The sequence below is a fragment of the Citrus clementina genome, unplaced genomic scaffold, assembly GCF_000493195.1.
Source record: "Citrus clementina cultivar Clemenules unplaced genomic scaffold, Citrus_clementina_v1.0 scaffold_3, whole genome shotgun sequence".
Classification (NCBI taxonomy): domain Eukaryota; kingdom Viridiplantae; phylum Streptophyta; class Magnoliopsida; order Sapindales; family Rutaceae; genus Citrus; species Citrus x clementina.
The window spans coordinates 41,907,959-41,925,683 of NW_006262339.1; the positions used below are offsets into that span (position 1 = coordinate 41,907,959).

The following is a 17,725-nucleotide window of genomic DNA, read 5'->3' on the forward strand; positions in this document are numbered from 1 at the left end:
TTGTTATTAAATATTATTAATATTATTCAGGATGTTTGTTTGTTTCACTGTCACAATCTAACTTTATTTAAGGTGTATTCGTGGGGTAAATTAACTTCGTTGAAGTTTCATTTTCGTATTGAAGTGCCTTATCGTTGATGATGGGCATTGTGTAAAGTTGGTTTGTAACTATTGGGTGTTTTAAGTTCTCCGCTGAAAAGTAATTGCTGGAAAGTCCATTTTTTTTTTTTTTTTTTGAGTTCTGGTGACTGGTGGTGTAATTGATTCAAGTTGATCTTTTATTATGTTTCAAAAAGTTTTTTTTTTTTTTTTTTTTAGAGAAAGTAATACTTTCATTCCATCAACTGTGTGAATAAGAACAAAAATTGGCCTGGAATATCATCCACCCAATAGACAAAATCATTAAGTTCTAGTGCTAGCTTTGCAAGCGAGTGAGCTACACTATTACAATTTCTTAGAGTATATTGCACTTTTACATGCTTTAACCTTTTGATCCGATCATGAACCTCGGCTACAACCCAGAATATCTCAGTTCTTGTACTTTTTTTACCAGACATTAAGCTCACAACCTCTTGCGAATCAGATTCCATGATCACTGGAATGCAGCCTGCATGCTCTGCTATCTCCAACCCAAACTGAGTTGCTTCAGCTTCTGCATAATCCACTTTATCCAGGAATATTGTGGTCTTCATAGCTGCTACTACAACCTTGCCCTTTGGATTCCTTATGACTACTCCCAATCCAGTTCTTTGCTGATCAATCTTCACTGTTGCATCCACGTTAGCTTTGAACCAGCCTGCTGGAGGTGGTTTCCACCTGTTTTGGACAACATCGTCATGCTTTGAGCCTTCTTGCATCAGTGGCATTTGGATTCTTCTGTAAGCTTGCACAACTGCTTCTGCAGCCGCAACTGATGACTGAGAATCTTCTCTTTTGTTTTTGAAAATGAGAAGATTCCTTGAATGCCATATACTCCAGCATAGTGCAGCCATCAGCTCCATGCCAGCCTTGTTTTTTCTCCCCGTCATAAATTGAAATAAATTGCATACATCCTTATTTTTACACAGCCCCATTTCTTCTCCAAAACAAGTCAGCTGCCATGTTTTTTTTTGAAACTTTACAAGCAAAAAGAGCATGAAAGATGGACTCTCCTATTCCATAACACCTCTGGCACCGCGGGAATTGCACCACCTTCCTTTTCCACAAATTTTCCATAGTTGGCAACAAATCATTGAAAGCTCTCCACATGAAAATCTTTACTTTTTCTGGAATTTGAAGGTACCAGATAGCATTCCAAAAATTCTGCTTTTCCTCCGAACAACTGGCCATGTCTGGGGTTTTCATCTTTAACGCCAATTGGTAACCACTCTTCACTGAGTACTCCCCTTTCTTGTCATAGTGCCATACTACTTGGTCTGGATTTGGTTGCCTTGGGAGGGGGATTCTTGTAATCTGCTCTGCATCAGCTCTCAGAAAATTCTGTCGAATCAGCTCTTCATCCCATTCATGCTTTTCATTAATGAGCTCCGAAACAGTTGTCTCTGAATGCAATTTGGGGGGGGGATATCAGCTTGAAAGTGTCAGGTCTTTGAAGCCATTTACTCTGATACACCTTCACTTGATCACCATTTCCAATCCTCCACCTCAGTCCTTTCTCAGTCACTTCTCTCCCCCAAAGAATGCTCCGCCATATAAAAGATGGTTGATAACCAGCTTTTGCCTCCATAAAACTTGAGTGTTTAAAATATCTAGCCTTCATTATTCTCGCAACCAAAGAATTTGGCTCTTGAATAATCCTCCAACCTTGTTTTGCAACAAGAGCTTGATTGAAGCTAGACAAATCTCGAAAACCCATTCCCCCTCTACTCTTAGCTTGACACATTTTCTCTCATCTTCGCCAGTGAATTGGCCTGTGTTCTTTGCTGTTCCCCCACCAAAATCGGGCTATGGCTTTTTGCATTTCTTCACATAGTCCTAAGGGAAGCTTAAACACACTCATAGCATATGCTGGCACTGCTTGGGCCACGGCCTTTATCAAAATTTCCTTTCCACCACACGAGAACAGCTTTGCCTGCCAGTTGGAAATTTTGCCGAGAATTCTAAGCTTGATATCCTTGAAGAAAGTGGTCTTGTTTCTACCAATCATCGAGGGCAACCCGAGGTATTTCTCATGTCTAGAGACCACTGGCAGCTGGAAAGTGTCCTTAATTACCGAGATCAGCTCATGCTTTGTGTTTTGACTAAAAAACATGGATGACTTTTCGAAATTAAAGATTTGGCCTGAGGCATTAGTGTAACAGTCAAACACTCCTTTCAAGCTCCAACAATCTTCTTTTGTAGCTCTTACGAAGATTAAGCTGTCATCCGCAAATAAGAGATGGGTGATAGAAAGCTCCTTGCCGAACTTGATTCCATGAATGTGTTTGTTCATTTCGGTTTGGCTTAGGAGATTAGACAAAACTTCTGCACAAAGAATGAATAAATATGGAGACAAAGGGCATCCTTGCCTTAGCCCTCGTTGCGGCTTAATCAACCCTTTAGCTACCCCATTTATCAACACCGAGAAAGATGGTGTAGTTATACATCTCGTAATCAGCCCTACAAATTTTGAGGAAAAGCCCATGTTTCAAAAAGTTATAACTCCTGAGTGTAACGCAAACTTCATCTTTTGAAATATTATTATTTTACAATCTACTAACATTCAACATATTTGTGATTAAAATAAATTTTATCCAGACTGAGTGCCTCAGATTTGCTTTTAAATATTTGGAATAAAATCTTCTATCATTAAAGCACATAAATGATTTTACGACAAGTTTATTATGACACAATCTGAATATCTAAACACAAAATAATTTGGATTTACATCCAAACATATGAAAAAAAAAAAGGTTCTTAATATGTACTCAAAATCTTAAATCTCTTCATGTATACGTGAAAGGGAAATGTTCCATTGGCCATTGGGGGAAACCGTTCAGTTGGGGTTTTTGTCGTTCAAGTCTGGTTCCGGTGTTAAGGAATCGATCGGCTTTTTCTTTTTTCGGGTTTGGGGTAGGATTGTTTCCGCCAATGGCTTACAAGTGGTGATGCTGGAGTTAAATAATGAAATTTTTACTATTTTTTTAAGGGAATATTGTTAATTTCTCCTCTAACTATTTTCATAACATCCAGAAATTACTCAAGTATAAAAACTTTAAAAGAAAAGAGGGGTAAATAATTTTTTTTTTTGGGTTTCTCTATGATGCTGTAATTTTTTTACAGCATCAATAATATTTTTAATTGTGTACCATTGGATTTAATCAATGGTTCACAATATTTGTAGTAAAAATAAAAAAAATAATAAAAAAATAATGGGTAAACGGTTAACAAATGTGTAAGGGGTGGAAAATTTTGTAAAATAATTATGAACATCCTTAGAGTTTGAAACAATTTCACTTAAATAGCATATTTGATTTAAAATTATTTTCAATCCTCCTTTAAATTTGAAATGTGATAATCTTTTTTAAATAAATCTTCCAAAATCTATTACCATTAAGTATAAAATAAAATGGTAGGTTATTTAACACAAATCAAATAAGTAAGTTGCAATTGCAAAATTTATATATGATATAATAGTAATAAATAACACAACTAAGTACATATACTTAAGTAAATGTCATAGTTACATCAATAAACTCATTGTTGAAATTGCTTGTAACATAAAAATTACTTGATCACACATGTTTTAATAAAATTTAATATCGTATATTAAAATACTCATTATTTTATATAATATTAAGGGACATTGTATAATTGATCATGAAATATGTATTATTTTTATCACCCATTGAACATACTTATTCTCTTAACTTTATATTTATCTTACAATTAATATCCTTACATGATAGGAATTTTAAGTTTTATAAGCCTATATATTTTCATTTTATTTTCAAATATCACTTTGTTAATTTCACAAAAGTTAAATCTAATATATATTCCTAATGAGCTTTAGTTTATGAATCGTGAAAAATTATTTTATTGATATCCTTTGATTGTAATTATAAAATTTTATGTTATTAAGAATCATTACCTTTGTTATGATAATTAATAGTGACAATAAATAAAATATTGCCTCCCATAATATTTACGTGGGAAAAAAAGTGAAAGAAAATCATTTATATTTTTAGATTTTTATTGACATGGTAGGAAATTATCTCAGCCTTATAAAATTTAACTTTCACAAGCTTGTTTTCATTTTATTTTCAAATGTCACTTTGTTAATTTCATAAAAATTAAATCTAACACATATTCCTAATTAACTTTAGTTTATGAATCATGAAAGATAATTTTATTGTTATTCTTTGATAATAATTATAAAAATTTTACGCTACAAAGAGTCATTACTTTTATTATGATAATGAATAATGACAATAAATAAAATATTACATCAAATAATATTTAATTGACAAAATGAGGAAAAAAATCATTGTATGTTTTTATATTTCCATTATAAAGATATGGTTTGGGATACTTTAACTTAAAATTTTGGTACAATATTTGAGCCACTAATATCTCATAGTCTAATGGTTGATATTGAAAGTCAAAGCAACATTTCATAATGTTATATCCTTCACCATTGAATTACATGAAATAAATAGTTTAATTTTTTGATAAAAATTTAAATCAAAATATTTCTCACTCTATAGTTATATAGACATATATATTTTTCAATAATAATTGGTGAATAAAATATTTCTCATTTGTTGTGACTCATATAGTATTATTAATAAAACACATATAAAATAGTTTATTACAATGCTTTCTATTATCATTATTGTTTAGGTGTTAATGGTTTGTAATTAAATTCATACAATACAATTTATTATAAGACTTTGTGTTAAATAACCTACTTGATATTATATTTTATACTTAATGGTAACTGATTTTGGAAGATTTATTTAAAAGAGATTATCATATTACAAATTTAAAGGAGGACTGAAAAGTAATTTTAAATAAATATACTATTTAAGTGAAATTATTTCAAACTCTAAGGGTGGTCACAATTATTTTACAAAAATTATCCACCCACTTGAACTATTACCATTATTTTTTTAGTACAAATATTGTATACCATTGATTAGATCTAATGGTTCACAATTAATACATTATTGATGTTGTAAAAAACTTTACGGCATCATAGAGGAACCCATCTTTTTTTTATTTTGTTTTTTTGGAAATATAAAACACATATTTATTACAAGAAAAATATTTAAAAATGATAAAAGTACAAGAAAATGTATTTTATTAATAATTTTGTTTCACACTAAAAATATATTTCTTATTTTTTAATTTTTGTTCAAGTAAGATTTTGAACAATAAGGGATTGCCTCAAGGTCGAAAATGGACCTTGAAACTAATTAAAAAATGGAGAAAATACTATGTGTATCCTCTAAGGAAGAAGATGAGAGCAATATTTTTGGTTGAATCAAAGTTGGTTATCATTAGAGAATGTGTCTTGAGCATTTTAGGAGTGTGCCTAAGGGCCTTTCTGTAATTTTGGACACATGGCGCTAGTTACTTTGAATTTCCCTCCCTAAGTGAAGGTATTTTGAAGATTGTAATTGTGGTTCCGAGATGATGATGTGCTCAAGCAAGGGAGGCAAAAAAAAAACTTATAGCCACCCTATTGCTCCTTGCTTTTTACACGTGGCATTTCCTCTAGCCAGTAGTCCTGTTGGTTTTTAGACCACTGCAGGGGACTGCTGAGGTGGCAGCTCTTTTATTCTCCTTTTTTAGCTTCTTTTCCCTCATTGTATTCAACAAAAGCAAGATATCTTCGATTCGGTATATAAAGACACGTATTGTTCACGTGTGACCTTAACCACCAAGGATGTGGATTCTGACTTTGTCCCTCAATTGCATATGTTTTTACTAAAGTTATCCTCCTTAGGGGGAAGCTTATCTCCTAGCTTAGCTTAAGTTTCCCTATCTTATTGATCTAGTTGTCTAGTTGTCTGGTTTCATTGATTTGATCCTACTAATGCCACGCGTTGGTACTCCATTAGCCCACGTTTGCACCCGTAATTTCCCCCAAACAATACTGTTAAAGATGTTATTGACTATCATGAAAAAAATGAGGAGATAAATGATATATATTAATTTCAATAAAGATATAATTGATAATCTCTCATTTTTTAAGTATCTTTCACGTTTACCTAGGCCAAATTTTAAACTTCAGAGAAGCATACGATAACGTATTCATGTAGCTCAATTTATCAATCCATGTCATGTACTCATGTATAGCTTTAGCTCAATTATCTCATCTTATCAAAGTCTTTATAAAATTCCTGCACAACAGATTTCATTTTTAAAAGTGGAACAGAGGCCTTAAATTATACAATAAGAACTTGATCGTACGATGTCGATACACTGTATTGAATCTTATGATAAACTATAAGCTACATTGCACTTAACAATTATTTGTAAAAATAAAAAATAAACCTAACACATATGCATACGAACCTAAATTCATTACAGAGAAGGGCAATGATCTCTCTTTTTAGGTATTAGGCTCTGTTAAAACTTGAATGGTCCAGTAAAAATTGGGGCCTAGAAAGCAAGTAATAAATGGGGCTGTCTTGTCTAGTTGATGGGTCCAACAATCTGACGGCGGATGTCTTAGAGACCCAAAATAGAAATAACGGTCAGAGAAATACAGCCTGCCGCTATGCCAAATTCTTGGCCCAAAAGAAAAAAAGAAGAAGAAACTCAAGCTTACTTGATTGTGGAATATTGGGATTCTTAAAAGATAATAAATTTTTTGTTCTGCTGAAAGAATAATCATTAGTGAATAAAGGAATCGAACATTTGATAAACTCAGTTAAGTTGGTACTGATACGTGTGTTACGGGTTTGTCTAAATTACAAGTTACATTTATTATAACTTACGACGGTAAAAATAAGTAACAAAATAGTGTGGATCAAATGGGGTTAGTAAGTGAATTTTATCTTTCAATTGTAAGTTATTTCAAATGTAACGTAAAGAGAACTTTTTGTTATTACTTTTTTTTTTCTATTATATTTCTTTGACTTATCGATAGATATTTTCCTATTGGACTTTATTAGCATTTTGTTATCTGTAGGTAATGTTTGTAGTGTGAAAGCACTTCTAATTTTTCCTTGTTCGGCTAGTGTTTTTGCATCAAAATTTGGAAAATTTTAAATTAGAAAGTTAAGAAAGGATCCCAAAAAGGAACAGGAAAAGTTGACTAGTTGAGAATAAACAAAATTAAATAACTTAAATATTATCTATCCACAGCGTTAGTCGTCCTTTTATTGGATGCCATGCACATGACTCTCTGTTCATGGGATTCTTAATGTGTAAGTTGAGGCTAATTTATGGCTTTTGCACTTTGTTACTTTAATTATCATAAAGAGGTCGGAAAAGGGTTTGTCTCTCCTCCCTCTTAAAGTTGAAATAATGGCTTTTGCTTTTCCGCAATTTTTTGCTTTGGCTTAATATCTTATCTTTGAGGAGAAAAGGAACTTGTAAAATATAGCCCGTGCAAGCCAAACAGTGCATGCCATCTCATGTACCAATTCCGGCATGCCATATCAACTTACCAAGAATTCCCATAGAGGTGTCAGATGAATTGAATCGGCCAAATAATATAATTAACGAAATTAAGATATTGTGCTTACTCATGTCATGCTTTTTAGGCAACTGTCTGCATATGTTAACACGTTCCTAACATTTTAGATTTAGTTGTCCCCTCTATCTATCTTGTTATGTAGTAATTTGAAACTTAGATTAGTCATCTTATATTGTAGACCGTATGTTTGGACTCAAATTGGGTCATGGTTATATTTAACATTAGGTGAAATTCACTTGCATGTAAAGAGAGCTGCATCTATACAATACTATACTTTTTTATAGTGAAAAAAAAAAAATATGTGGGACAATCTATCTCATATACGTCAATAAACTATCATGATAGGACCATCAACTTACTAATTTTCAAGAACATGTGGGTTCTATGACAGGACAAGCGGTGTGTTTAAATATAATTATTATGAGACTTATTAGATTAAAGTCAAAAAATTAAATGGTCTACCATCAAACCCATAATTACTATGAGACTTATTAGATTAAAGTCAAGAAAATTAAATGGTCTACCATCAAACCTATACGTGCTTTCATATGACAATTTATTAATGTATATTCCACCAGATAAACCTGCTAATCCGATGGGACTGTCCCATACAAAATATAGAACATTGAGTCTAATTTGACCTAACTCAGTTTACATATGAACCCATTTTAAAATATTAGCAAGCACGCTAGATTATCACTAGTGTTTTCCAAACTTTGAAGTAAAGTCGCTAAAAATCCAAAATAAAGACTCGAAATGCTGACCTTGTGGCCTGTGGGTCCTAACAAAGCGCTTCTTGTGGATTTTAAAAAATAAAAAGGCCAAAAAGGCTTGCCAAATGCCAAATGCCAAATGCCAAATGCCAAATGCCAAATTAATAGTAATCGACTTTTGGGTACCCTTTTACTTTTTGGCTGCCAAAAGTAGCAATCAGGATTGCTTCTTAAATTGAGGATGAAATTTCTCTGACAATTCCCACCAAAGGGCTTAAAATAGAGCACCAAAGCCCTGGCCACACATTGCGGTCCCACTGAAACATGTGGGCACATCCAACAGCTAGATTTTGTTCGTCTCGTGAGCTATATATATAGGGCAAGTCTATATATATATATATATATATATATAGACTTTTGAGAACTTTGACTTCAACTTGGTATTATGTTATTTCTTGTCCCTCTGAGTTCTGGAATATGCTGAATTACCAGCTTTTAATTATTAGGTTTTGCATTTCCAAAAATAAAAAATAAAAAAATTACTTGGGTTGCTTTCTTGGACGAGACTTTTCTATTTTACCCGTGCGATGAGATCGGATTGTATCTTTCTCTCTCTATATATATAATGAAAATATCTTCATTTTGTTAAAATAAAAAAATTTATTAAAAATAAAAAATGAATCTCAATATATTAAATATTATTTTTTATCTATTAGTACATTAAAATTTATAATTTTTTTATTAATGACATCTTCATTTTTTCCTTCCTAAAGAATTATATATACATGTGTATAAAATTACGTATTGGATCCAAATTAATGTTAAATAACTTCAACATTAAAAAAAAAACCAATACGTTGATTCTCATGCACATATAAATTACATTATTGTTAGAAAAATTAATAGGTTAAATAAATTACACATTTTAGAAGCCGGCCTCAAAAATAGTGACAACACATGCCCCTCGTGGAAAATAAAAAATTTGTCTATTATTATGAATGAGATCTATTACAAATAATAATAAATAAATATTTCAATTTTAATATCGTCGGTCGATTACTTATTAGATGATAGATTTTATAATTTTTAAAATTATTTAATTACCATCTAATAGATGAATTTCACGTTAACATTAGTCTTTTGAGAATTAAATAATTAAACAATAAACCAATTACTTACTTCTATAGAATTTAAACCCACTCGCATAAGTGATTAAAAGGAATTAAAAAAAAAAGAGGAACCAATCACTTGCAAATTGCGACAACAGATTAAAAGCCAATTTGCTGGCGCTTACCAAATAAATATTCCAAAAAAGGAAAAAACACAGCCAATTGCGGCCAATCCCACTTGCTAATTTGCACGTTTTTGGATAAGAACTGATTCTTGGCGGAACACCATCATCCGTTTGTGTTTCTTTCTTTTCACATAATTAATGATATTGTTATTATTGAAATTTTAAATCTTATTAATAAACATTATCCGATTACTAGATTGGTACAAGATAGCAGAGAGGGCTTTGTTTGCTTTTACGCTTTAAATGTGGGACCCATGGGAAACCTGGCAGAGCAAAGACATTGAAGGCGGCGTGAAAAGCGAACGATAACCCAAACACGGCCTGACCTTTTTTTTTTTTTTTTTTCTCTGAATTGGACCCACTTTTCAGTCCACTTTTTATTTTTATCTTTCTTTTAGCTTTTTGCCTCTTTCTCAGGTCACCTTCTTCATCCTTAACCACTACTACATCTCTTGGTCTTAAAATCACCCCTTGCTGACTCAGCTGCCAGTTGGCACTCGCTCGCCTTTTTATATAAAACAAATTAATACTCTTTGTAAATTTGTTCGCCGTTAAAAAAAAAAAATCTTGAGTTTTTTTTTTTGCTTTCTTTCTATTTTTAATTTTTCCAAGGACTTTTAAATACTTGTCGCGTTGAAATACAAAATTATATAAAATAAATTGAAGAAAGTAGGAGCGAAAACTGTGGTATTTATTTTTGAAGTGTGATACCAATACCACAATTTTATTATCATTATACAGTTACATTTTATTAATGTTTTGATTATTTGACGATGCCGAAATTATGAGATAAAGACCTATCCTACTAAGTAGGACAACTAATTTAACATGAAATTAAATGTTAATGAGGAGAAAAAAATAATAAGGAGAAAAGTATGCATACGTTGTGATGTGTACTACTACAACTCTCGTAAGCTTTTCATTTCTAATAATTATTTTATCACTACTGGTAAACAATTGTTATAGGGCACAATTACAGTACCTTAACGGATGCTCAACGATTAGCTACCGTCAAATAAATTAAAAAAAAGACTATGATTATGTTAGAGTAGATCTACAGTGGAACATAAATTTTAATCACACACGTAAAATAATAAATAATAAAAATTTTATTATAATTTTAATCGTTTGGTTATAAACAAGTATTTTATTTTAAAGCAACTTCAACATAGCTAAATCCGTTAAAAAAAATAATAATGAAATTTGATAATTTAAAAGTGGCAGGACAGTACAAAAACCTACAGATACCTTTACCAAAGCCATTGTTGCAATTTGCAAATGTTAAAGGAACATAAAATTTGTACATATAATGAAACAAAAAAAAAATATTATCAATTCCGAAAAAAATTGTATCCCATGTGAATAACACTCGTTGGAATGTGGAGGCATCAAGAATCAATGAATTTAATTCGAAGATTACGCGTGGAATAAAACTGAGGACGAAGTCTCATTGACTACAATGAGAATGACTCCAGTAAATCAACTGAAAAGGCTTCAAAAAGAAAGAAAGAAAGAGAAGAAAAGTTGAAAAAAAAAAGGACGGGGGAAAAAAAAAAAAAGTTCAGATCCTTCACGTTCTTTATGCTTTTGTGTAAGAAGCTTAATAGCTTTTTTTTTTTTGATAGACTTAATAGCTTTTATTTATTTGAAGGCAAAACAGAAAAAGCTTAGAGAGGGTTTTGTGGGTTTTTAGATAACTTTTAGTTTATAAAGTAATTGCTTTTATGGTTGATCTATAATCTCTTTAACGTTTCTTTCTGCCCATTTGTATGAGTTAGTTCTAGTTCTTGTTGTTTTGGTCTGTAGAACTTTGAAGTTGGCAATAAAACAAGTACTTTTGATACAACCAAAAAAAAAAATAGGAAAAAAAATGAACGGTGGAGATATGTCTGCACCCATTAAGGATCCTGCTATTAAGCTTTTCGGTGCCAAGATTCCGGTGCCTGACACTCGTATTCCGGTATGTTATTATTATTATGTGTTCATTTGTATGTTTATGTTTATGTTTATGTAATTGTCAGATTCTTTACATGAAAGTTGATTGCTAATGATGAATCTTTGTATGAGTTGTGTGTTGGTTTTGAGCTTTTTTACTTGATGTTTTTGGATAAGATGCTTTGATGAATCAGTGGAATCAATATAGCTGAATTGGGTGCCTGAAAAAAACATTTTCATAGCTTCTGTGTGATGTGTTAAGGTTGTTTCTGGGCTGCAACTGTATCTTGTCTGATTTAGGCGCTTGTTATTTGATTTTCAGTTTGCTCTTTGTTTTTATTTTTTGTGATTTGAGACCCAACAGGATCATGTAAATCTTGTCCTGCGATTGGCAGCACGAATTTCAATTAGATTAATAGCTGCATTTGTGGCTTTCTACTGAATCTGAAATCGGCTGTTCCTTGCTTCATTTTCCTTTTAGAAAAAATATTTTATCTGAGAATTAGGATGGTGCTCCTGGATTGAAAATTGACGGTTGTAATTGAATTAGTCAAGCAATTTGATGCCTTTTCACAATAAATTTGAGGAAGAAAGCAGAACCATAATTAGATAAATTGATCCAATATTTGTTCATTAATCATAGATTTGCAAGTACACAATGATATTCTTATTCATTAACCACAAGCTTCCAGAGGGAGTTCTGTTATGAGTGACAAGCGAATGCCCTATTGATCAAAGGTCATGAGCTCTGTAATGAGTGTGCTTTCTTTAGTTGATCAGGAACCTTGCCTGCCACAGTAGAAACTCCTTCACTTTCTTTTTTCCTCTGAAACAAGAAAATAACCTTTAAATATTCTCTAAACAGTTTGCTTTAATTTTCAGGACGTTTGCAAACAAATAACAAAAGAAGAAGCTGAAGATAATCACGAATATAACTCTGAAGAACCAGATAAGTCCTCTAGTTTAAACAATGTTAAGGAAGGAGCTCGAAATTTTGTGCAGGCAAATGGGATACAAGCTAATGCTAAGACCAAGGCAGACCAGTCTGAGAGCAATGCAGATCAAGAGAAGGCTTTCAAGAGGCCAGACAAGATCATTCCATGTCCACGTTGCAACAGTATGGACACAAAATTCTGTTATTTTAATAACTACAATGTCAACCAACCTAGGCATTTTTGCAAAAATTGTCAAAGATATTGGACAGCTGGTGGAACAATGAGAAATGTTCCAGTGGGTGCTGGACGACGTAAGAACAAGCACTTTGCCTCTCAATATCGTCAGATATTAGTATCTTCTGATGGAGTTCCAGTTACTGGTTTAGAAACCCCAAACTCGGCCAATCAACAACTTATGCCGTGTGGTGATTCTGCAACCACCTTCAGGCCTTCAACAGGTAATGGGACAGTTCTAAAATTTGGCCCTGAAACACCTCTTTGCGAATCTATGGAGAATGTACTCAATCTCAGAGACCAGAAGAGGTCTGTTGAGATCTGTACTGTAACTTGTGTGGAAAATAAAGAGGAGCCTTCCTCTTCTGGATCTCAGGTGACAGCTTCTAGTATTCGAGGTAATGAACTACCCGAAAGTGTTATGCAGAAGGAGCAAGTAATGATGACAGGATCTTGCAATGAACTCAATATGCAACAATCTATGCATTGTTACCCTGTTTCTCCCTGGGGCGTTCCTTGGAACCCGAACAATGTGGCTTCTATGGAAGCAGCTCAGAATCCTTCTGATCGTGTTTGTGTACCAAATGGCAGTAATCCTGGTCCAGTTCAGTGGTGCCCGACAACGGTGCTGGCCGTTCCTGGATTTTGCGCTCCGAACATTCCTTTACAATTTGTGCCTGCTTCATATTGGGGGATGGGTGTATGGGCTGCTGGAGCAGGGAATATACCATTGACTGGATCCAATGGTTGCCTTTCTCCATCTTCCTCTACCAGCAACAACAGTTGCTGCTCAGGCAATGGCTCACCAACTTTAGGCAAGCATTCACGGGACCCAAATCTTACAGATGAAGGGCAATCAGAGAAATGTGTTTTAGTGCCAAAGACACTGAGAATCGATGATCCGGATGAGGCTTCAAGGAGCCCTATCTGGGCTACATTGGGTTTTAAACCTGACCAGAAGGATCTCAAATCAGGAGGTGCCATTTTCAAAGATTTTGAAACCAAAAAAGGAGGGAAGGCCGATGTGTTGGATGGTGCTGAGATCTTGGAATCAAATCCAGCAGCTCTTTCTCGCTCGCATACTTTCCAAGAGAGTACATAAAGAGTCCTTGATGAAAATTTTCCAATGCATATTTTCCTATTCAGAACGCGGGTCAAGTGTTCTATTGCTCTGTGTTTTTGTACCCACGGTATACTCTACTCTCCTTTGGATAATGAACTCTGTAGAACTTGGAAAAGAGAAGCTGCCTGGCGATCAACTTCTGTTAGAACATTGAATCTGTAAATAGTAGAGGGTTAGTGGTTAGTTGTTGTCTATTTTCTGGGGCCTACTTTAGGTTTTCAATTCATATGCCTATTGTTGATTCAGTATTCAGCCAACGAAACAAGAGAGAAGTGTGTTACTTGTAGTATGTATGAATTCTGAACTTTTTGATCAAATAAAATGCATACCCAAATTTGGGTTTCTCTCTGTCTTGGAAATTCTGATTTTTGTTTGCATCTCTATTCCTTTACTCTCATTTCCTGGCATTTTCAGCCCAACAGCTTGTTCTTCAGAATTTTTAGTTGCTGAGTTATGTTTGATTTGTAATGTACAACTACAAGTGTACAATCAAGATTCTTTGTTGCCAATATTCCATACCAGGTGAATGAATAATTGTTTCAATCTTATTAGCAAGAATCTCCCATAGCTTGTTGCTCTCAAATCGTGATTACATTGGCTTAGGTTGTTACCATAAAGATGGCATATTTAAGGGCCACATTCAGGCAGCACACTTTGTATTTGCTGCTTCACTGCCTTTCTGTTCACTCTTTTTCTGCCATTTTTTTTTTTATAGCAAAGCTCCAACAATATATTATTGGGTACCCTATGCAAAGTTGGTTAATATTCTCATCTACTCAAGTAAAATGTCTTTGGTTTAGGCAACCAAATGCTATTCCCTTCGGAACTGGGAATTTCTTTTATTGGGCAAAACTTTTAAAGCATAGACCGTTAAACAGCTTTTACTTTTTTTTTTCTTTTAATCCTTTTTTGCAACTAAAGAAAGCAACAAGCAAACGTTTACTTTGGTAAAAAAAGTGCTTTTGTTGAAGCCTCGTGTAAGTTTCTACCTCTTTTACCGGAAACAAATGGTTCCCTTCCTCTGATGACTCTTGACTCATCATCTCCTTTGAATGAACGACTTTTGAGTCATTTCCATGTAGACCAGTGGCGTGGTGTCCTTTTCATCATTGGAATGATAACAGCGATTGCTTTTGAAGACTTTAGGAAATGTATTAGCAGATTCTGCTTTGCATTTAGGTCCATGCTTAATGTGGGTTCAGGGAAAGGATTGCATCTAGATAAAAGAATATCTATCTAATCTCTAATAGTCATTGTAGAACTTGACTAGTTAATGGATCCAGTTCAATGGTAGTTAATACTAGAAAGTTAGAAACTGTTGGGAGCTAGCATTTGGGAGTCCAACGTAAAAGTGGCATCAAATCCAGATCTTAGTACAGGTATTTACACCGATCGGTGAACATTTTTGACTCTTCATTTTAAATGTGGTACTTGTTTTGTTTTTGTTTCGAGCAAAAAATGAATGAATACTATAATCCATTCTCCAGTGGATTCAAACTCCAAAGACGGCAGAATTTCCCGAATCCCAATCGAATTCGAGATTCCGGTTTATTTGGTACATAATTTGATAAAAAAAATTTATCTCGCTTTATTATTTGGATCAACACTTGAGATCAATATATATATACATATATATATATATATATGGCTAGCGCTAAGTTAATGGAACTTAGACCTCTCACAGTAATAGTATCCGGTCCCACCAGTGGTGTGTGTGTGTGATAAATAAAAGAGATATGATACGTCGATAACAGGTGTATGACGTATTATTTATAATAAAATTTACAGTATATGACAACAAACTCACGTGATTCAAGATATTTGAAGATTTGATTAATTATTTTTTATTTTTTAAACAAAATATCTAACTTTCTTCAATTTTTATTAATCTGTAATTTTCAACGTGAAAATTAATTCAAATTTTCCTTTTTTTTTTTTAGAAAAAGGTAAAGGTCATTGTAGCATTCAAATTGTCCTCTTTAACTCAAATTAAACAAGTTTTCGAACTGAAAAAAAAAAAAAAAAAAACAAACAAACAACTTATGTTAAAACTTACTCTGCCAATTAAATAACCCAGGTTTAGGTGAACAAGACATGCAGCAAAGTAATGCATCACTTCGTCTTCTCTTCACCTCCAGTGGCCCTCGTCCAGCGGAGGACGTTAGACATCTCCTCACGCTTCATCTTTGTCCTCTTGTGAGCGCCGAGCTTTTTCTTTGCAACTTTTAGTGTCCTCTTGTCCTTGCCGACTTTAAGAAGCTCGTTGATCCCTTTCTTATAGGATGCAAAGCCAGCAACTTCCCTAATCACATTCCTCTCAAAGTGGACTCCTTTGCTTGTTTTCCCTTTGCAATCTGCTGAGCGTGACGGCAGTTCCTTCTTGTTCATAACATGACCCTTGCTTAATCCAACAAATAGGCCAGTATTTGATTGTTTAGGAACCATCACCTCCAAATGAAACTGAGATGCCGTGGAGATTTTGATTCAATTTTTCATTGTTGATGTGGTTTATAGTAGATAAATTATGACTTTTTATTGGATAAAAATTTAATAAATTATGTTTTGTTAAATTGTACTTAATAGTCAACTATATTAAGGTTAATTTAGTAATATAAAAAAATTATTAAAATATAAGTGTTCAAAGTAAATTTTCAATGCAAATAACCCCTTCCTTTATAAAAATAGTAGGGTGAAAATAACCATACCCTTAATATTTTTTAAAATCAATTCCTATGCATGTGTTATGTTTTGGCCTCCTCAATTTTAGAAACTTTGAGTTATAGCCTACTCGTTTTTACAGTTTTTCCATTATGTTCCAAATCGTTGGCCCTCAATTTATTGACTTTGTGTTCTAGCATACTCAAATTATAATATTGTATTATAGCCCCACCGAACCAAAATCTTTAGAGTGGGGCTATTTGCAGTCTAAAATCTTCTTTGAACACTCGTTTACTTTGCACATTCAATTAATAATTTCAAAATATTAGTTTTTAATTGGAACACTCTTTCAAATTCCTATTTTGTTCTCATTTTTTTAATTACCTTGTTTCTTCTTCATATCTAATAAAATATTTATCATCACAAACAAAATATCTAACTTTTTTTTCCATTTTTATTCACTTTTATTTTCCGTTCATAATATGGTTTGATATGTATTTGTTCTTCTCTTATTGCCGCAATTTAATTTTGCTTTTCAAATGCATAAAAGTATGCGAATAGAGTGAAAATCAGAGAGCAAATTTAAAACAAAATCCTTTGATTTACTTGCGTTTTCTTATGTTGGAGTGGTGCAATTTTTTGTTCTTCCTCACCTCTGTTTTAAATTCCTTTTGTTTCAGTTATAAAGATGATCATGAACATGTTACTCGATGTTTTCCTAACAATTCTATTAACAAAAAAAAAAAAAAGTTTAGTTCATAAGTATAGACAATGCTTCCATGTGAATATTGATTTTATTCTTCATTGTTGATGTGGTTTATTGTAGATAAAATATGATGTTGGATAAAAATTTATTATACTATATTTTATTAAAAACATCCTTAATAGTAAATTACATTAAGGTTAATTTAGTAATATAAATAATTATTAAAATGTGAGTGTCCAAAATAAATTTTAGAGTGCATATAACCCCAACCAAATCCTAACTATACCAGTGGAACTCAGGCAAAGAATCACTGTCCATTCTCATCGAATGGTATAAATATAGACCAAAGGGAGAATCCCGTGTACATATCTAAAGCGTAAGGGGTGAGTATATATGCCAATGACATGATAACATTGTCTAAAATTTATTTCTTAGATTCCTCTTTCTTTTAACCAAATCAATTTGCTCATGAAGAATTATATATTTTGGGATTGTAA

General features: G+C 32.8%; 3 protein-coding genes across 3 annotated transcripts; 1 reads left to right on the top strand and 2 right to left on the bottom strand.

Annotated features, from left to right (window-relative positions):
- Positions 1–332: 332 nt before the first annotated feature.
- Positions 333–1,028, bottom strand: LOC112099988. Its single transcript, XM_024187543.1, has one exon. The coding sequence runs from the start codon at positions 1,026–1,028 to the stop codon at positions 333–335; it is 696 nt and encodes a 231-aa protein (XP_024043311.1).
- Positions 1,029–10,960: 9,932 nt separating this feature from the next.
- On the top strand, positions 10,961–14,198 carry LOC18047454 (cyclic dof factor 3). The gene is made up of 2 exons (XM_006443462.2): positions 10,961–11,597; positions 12,455–14,198. Exons 1-2 carry the CDS (start codon positions 11,508–11,510, stop codon positions 13,841–13,843), a joined length of 1,479 nt encoding a protein of 492 aa, XP_006443525.1. The 5' UTR covers positions 10,961–11,507; the 3' UTR covers positions 13,844–14,198.
- Positions 14,199–15,975: 1,777 nt separating this feature from the next.
- LOC18047455 (60S ribosomal protein L36-3) lies at positions 15,976–16,309 on the bottom strand. Its single transcript, XM_006443463.2, has one exon. It carries the CDS (start codon positions 16,307–16,309, stop codon positions 15,977–15,979), a length of 333 nt encoding a protein of 110 aa, XP_006443526.1. The 3' UTR covers position 15,976.
- Positions 16,310–17,725: the final 1,416 nt, after the last annotated feature.

Coding starts and splice junctions, on each gene's coding strand:
- LOC18047455 (XM_006443463.2), bottom strand. CDS start 16,309: ATGGTTCCTAAACAATCAAATACTGGCCTATTTGTTGGATTAAGCAAG.
- LOC112099988 (XM_024187543.1), bottom strand. CDS start 1,028: ATGACGGGGAGAAAAAACAAGGCTGGCATGGAGCTGATGGCTGCACTA.
- LOC18047454 (XM_006443462.2), top strand. CDS start 11,508: ATGAACGGTGGAGATATGTCTGCACCCATTAAGGATCCTGCTATTAAG. Junction 11,598..12,454: donor TGCCTGACACTCGTATTCCG/GTATGTTATTAT, acceptor TTTAATTTTCAG/GACGTTTGCAAACAAATAAC.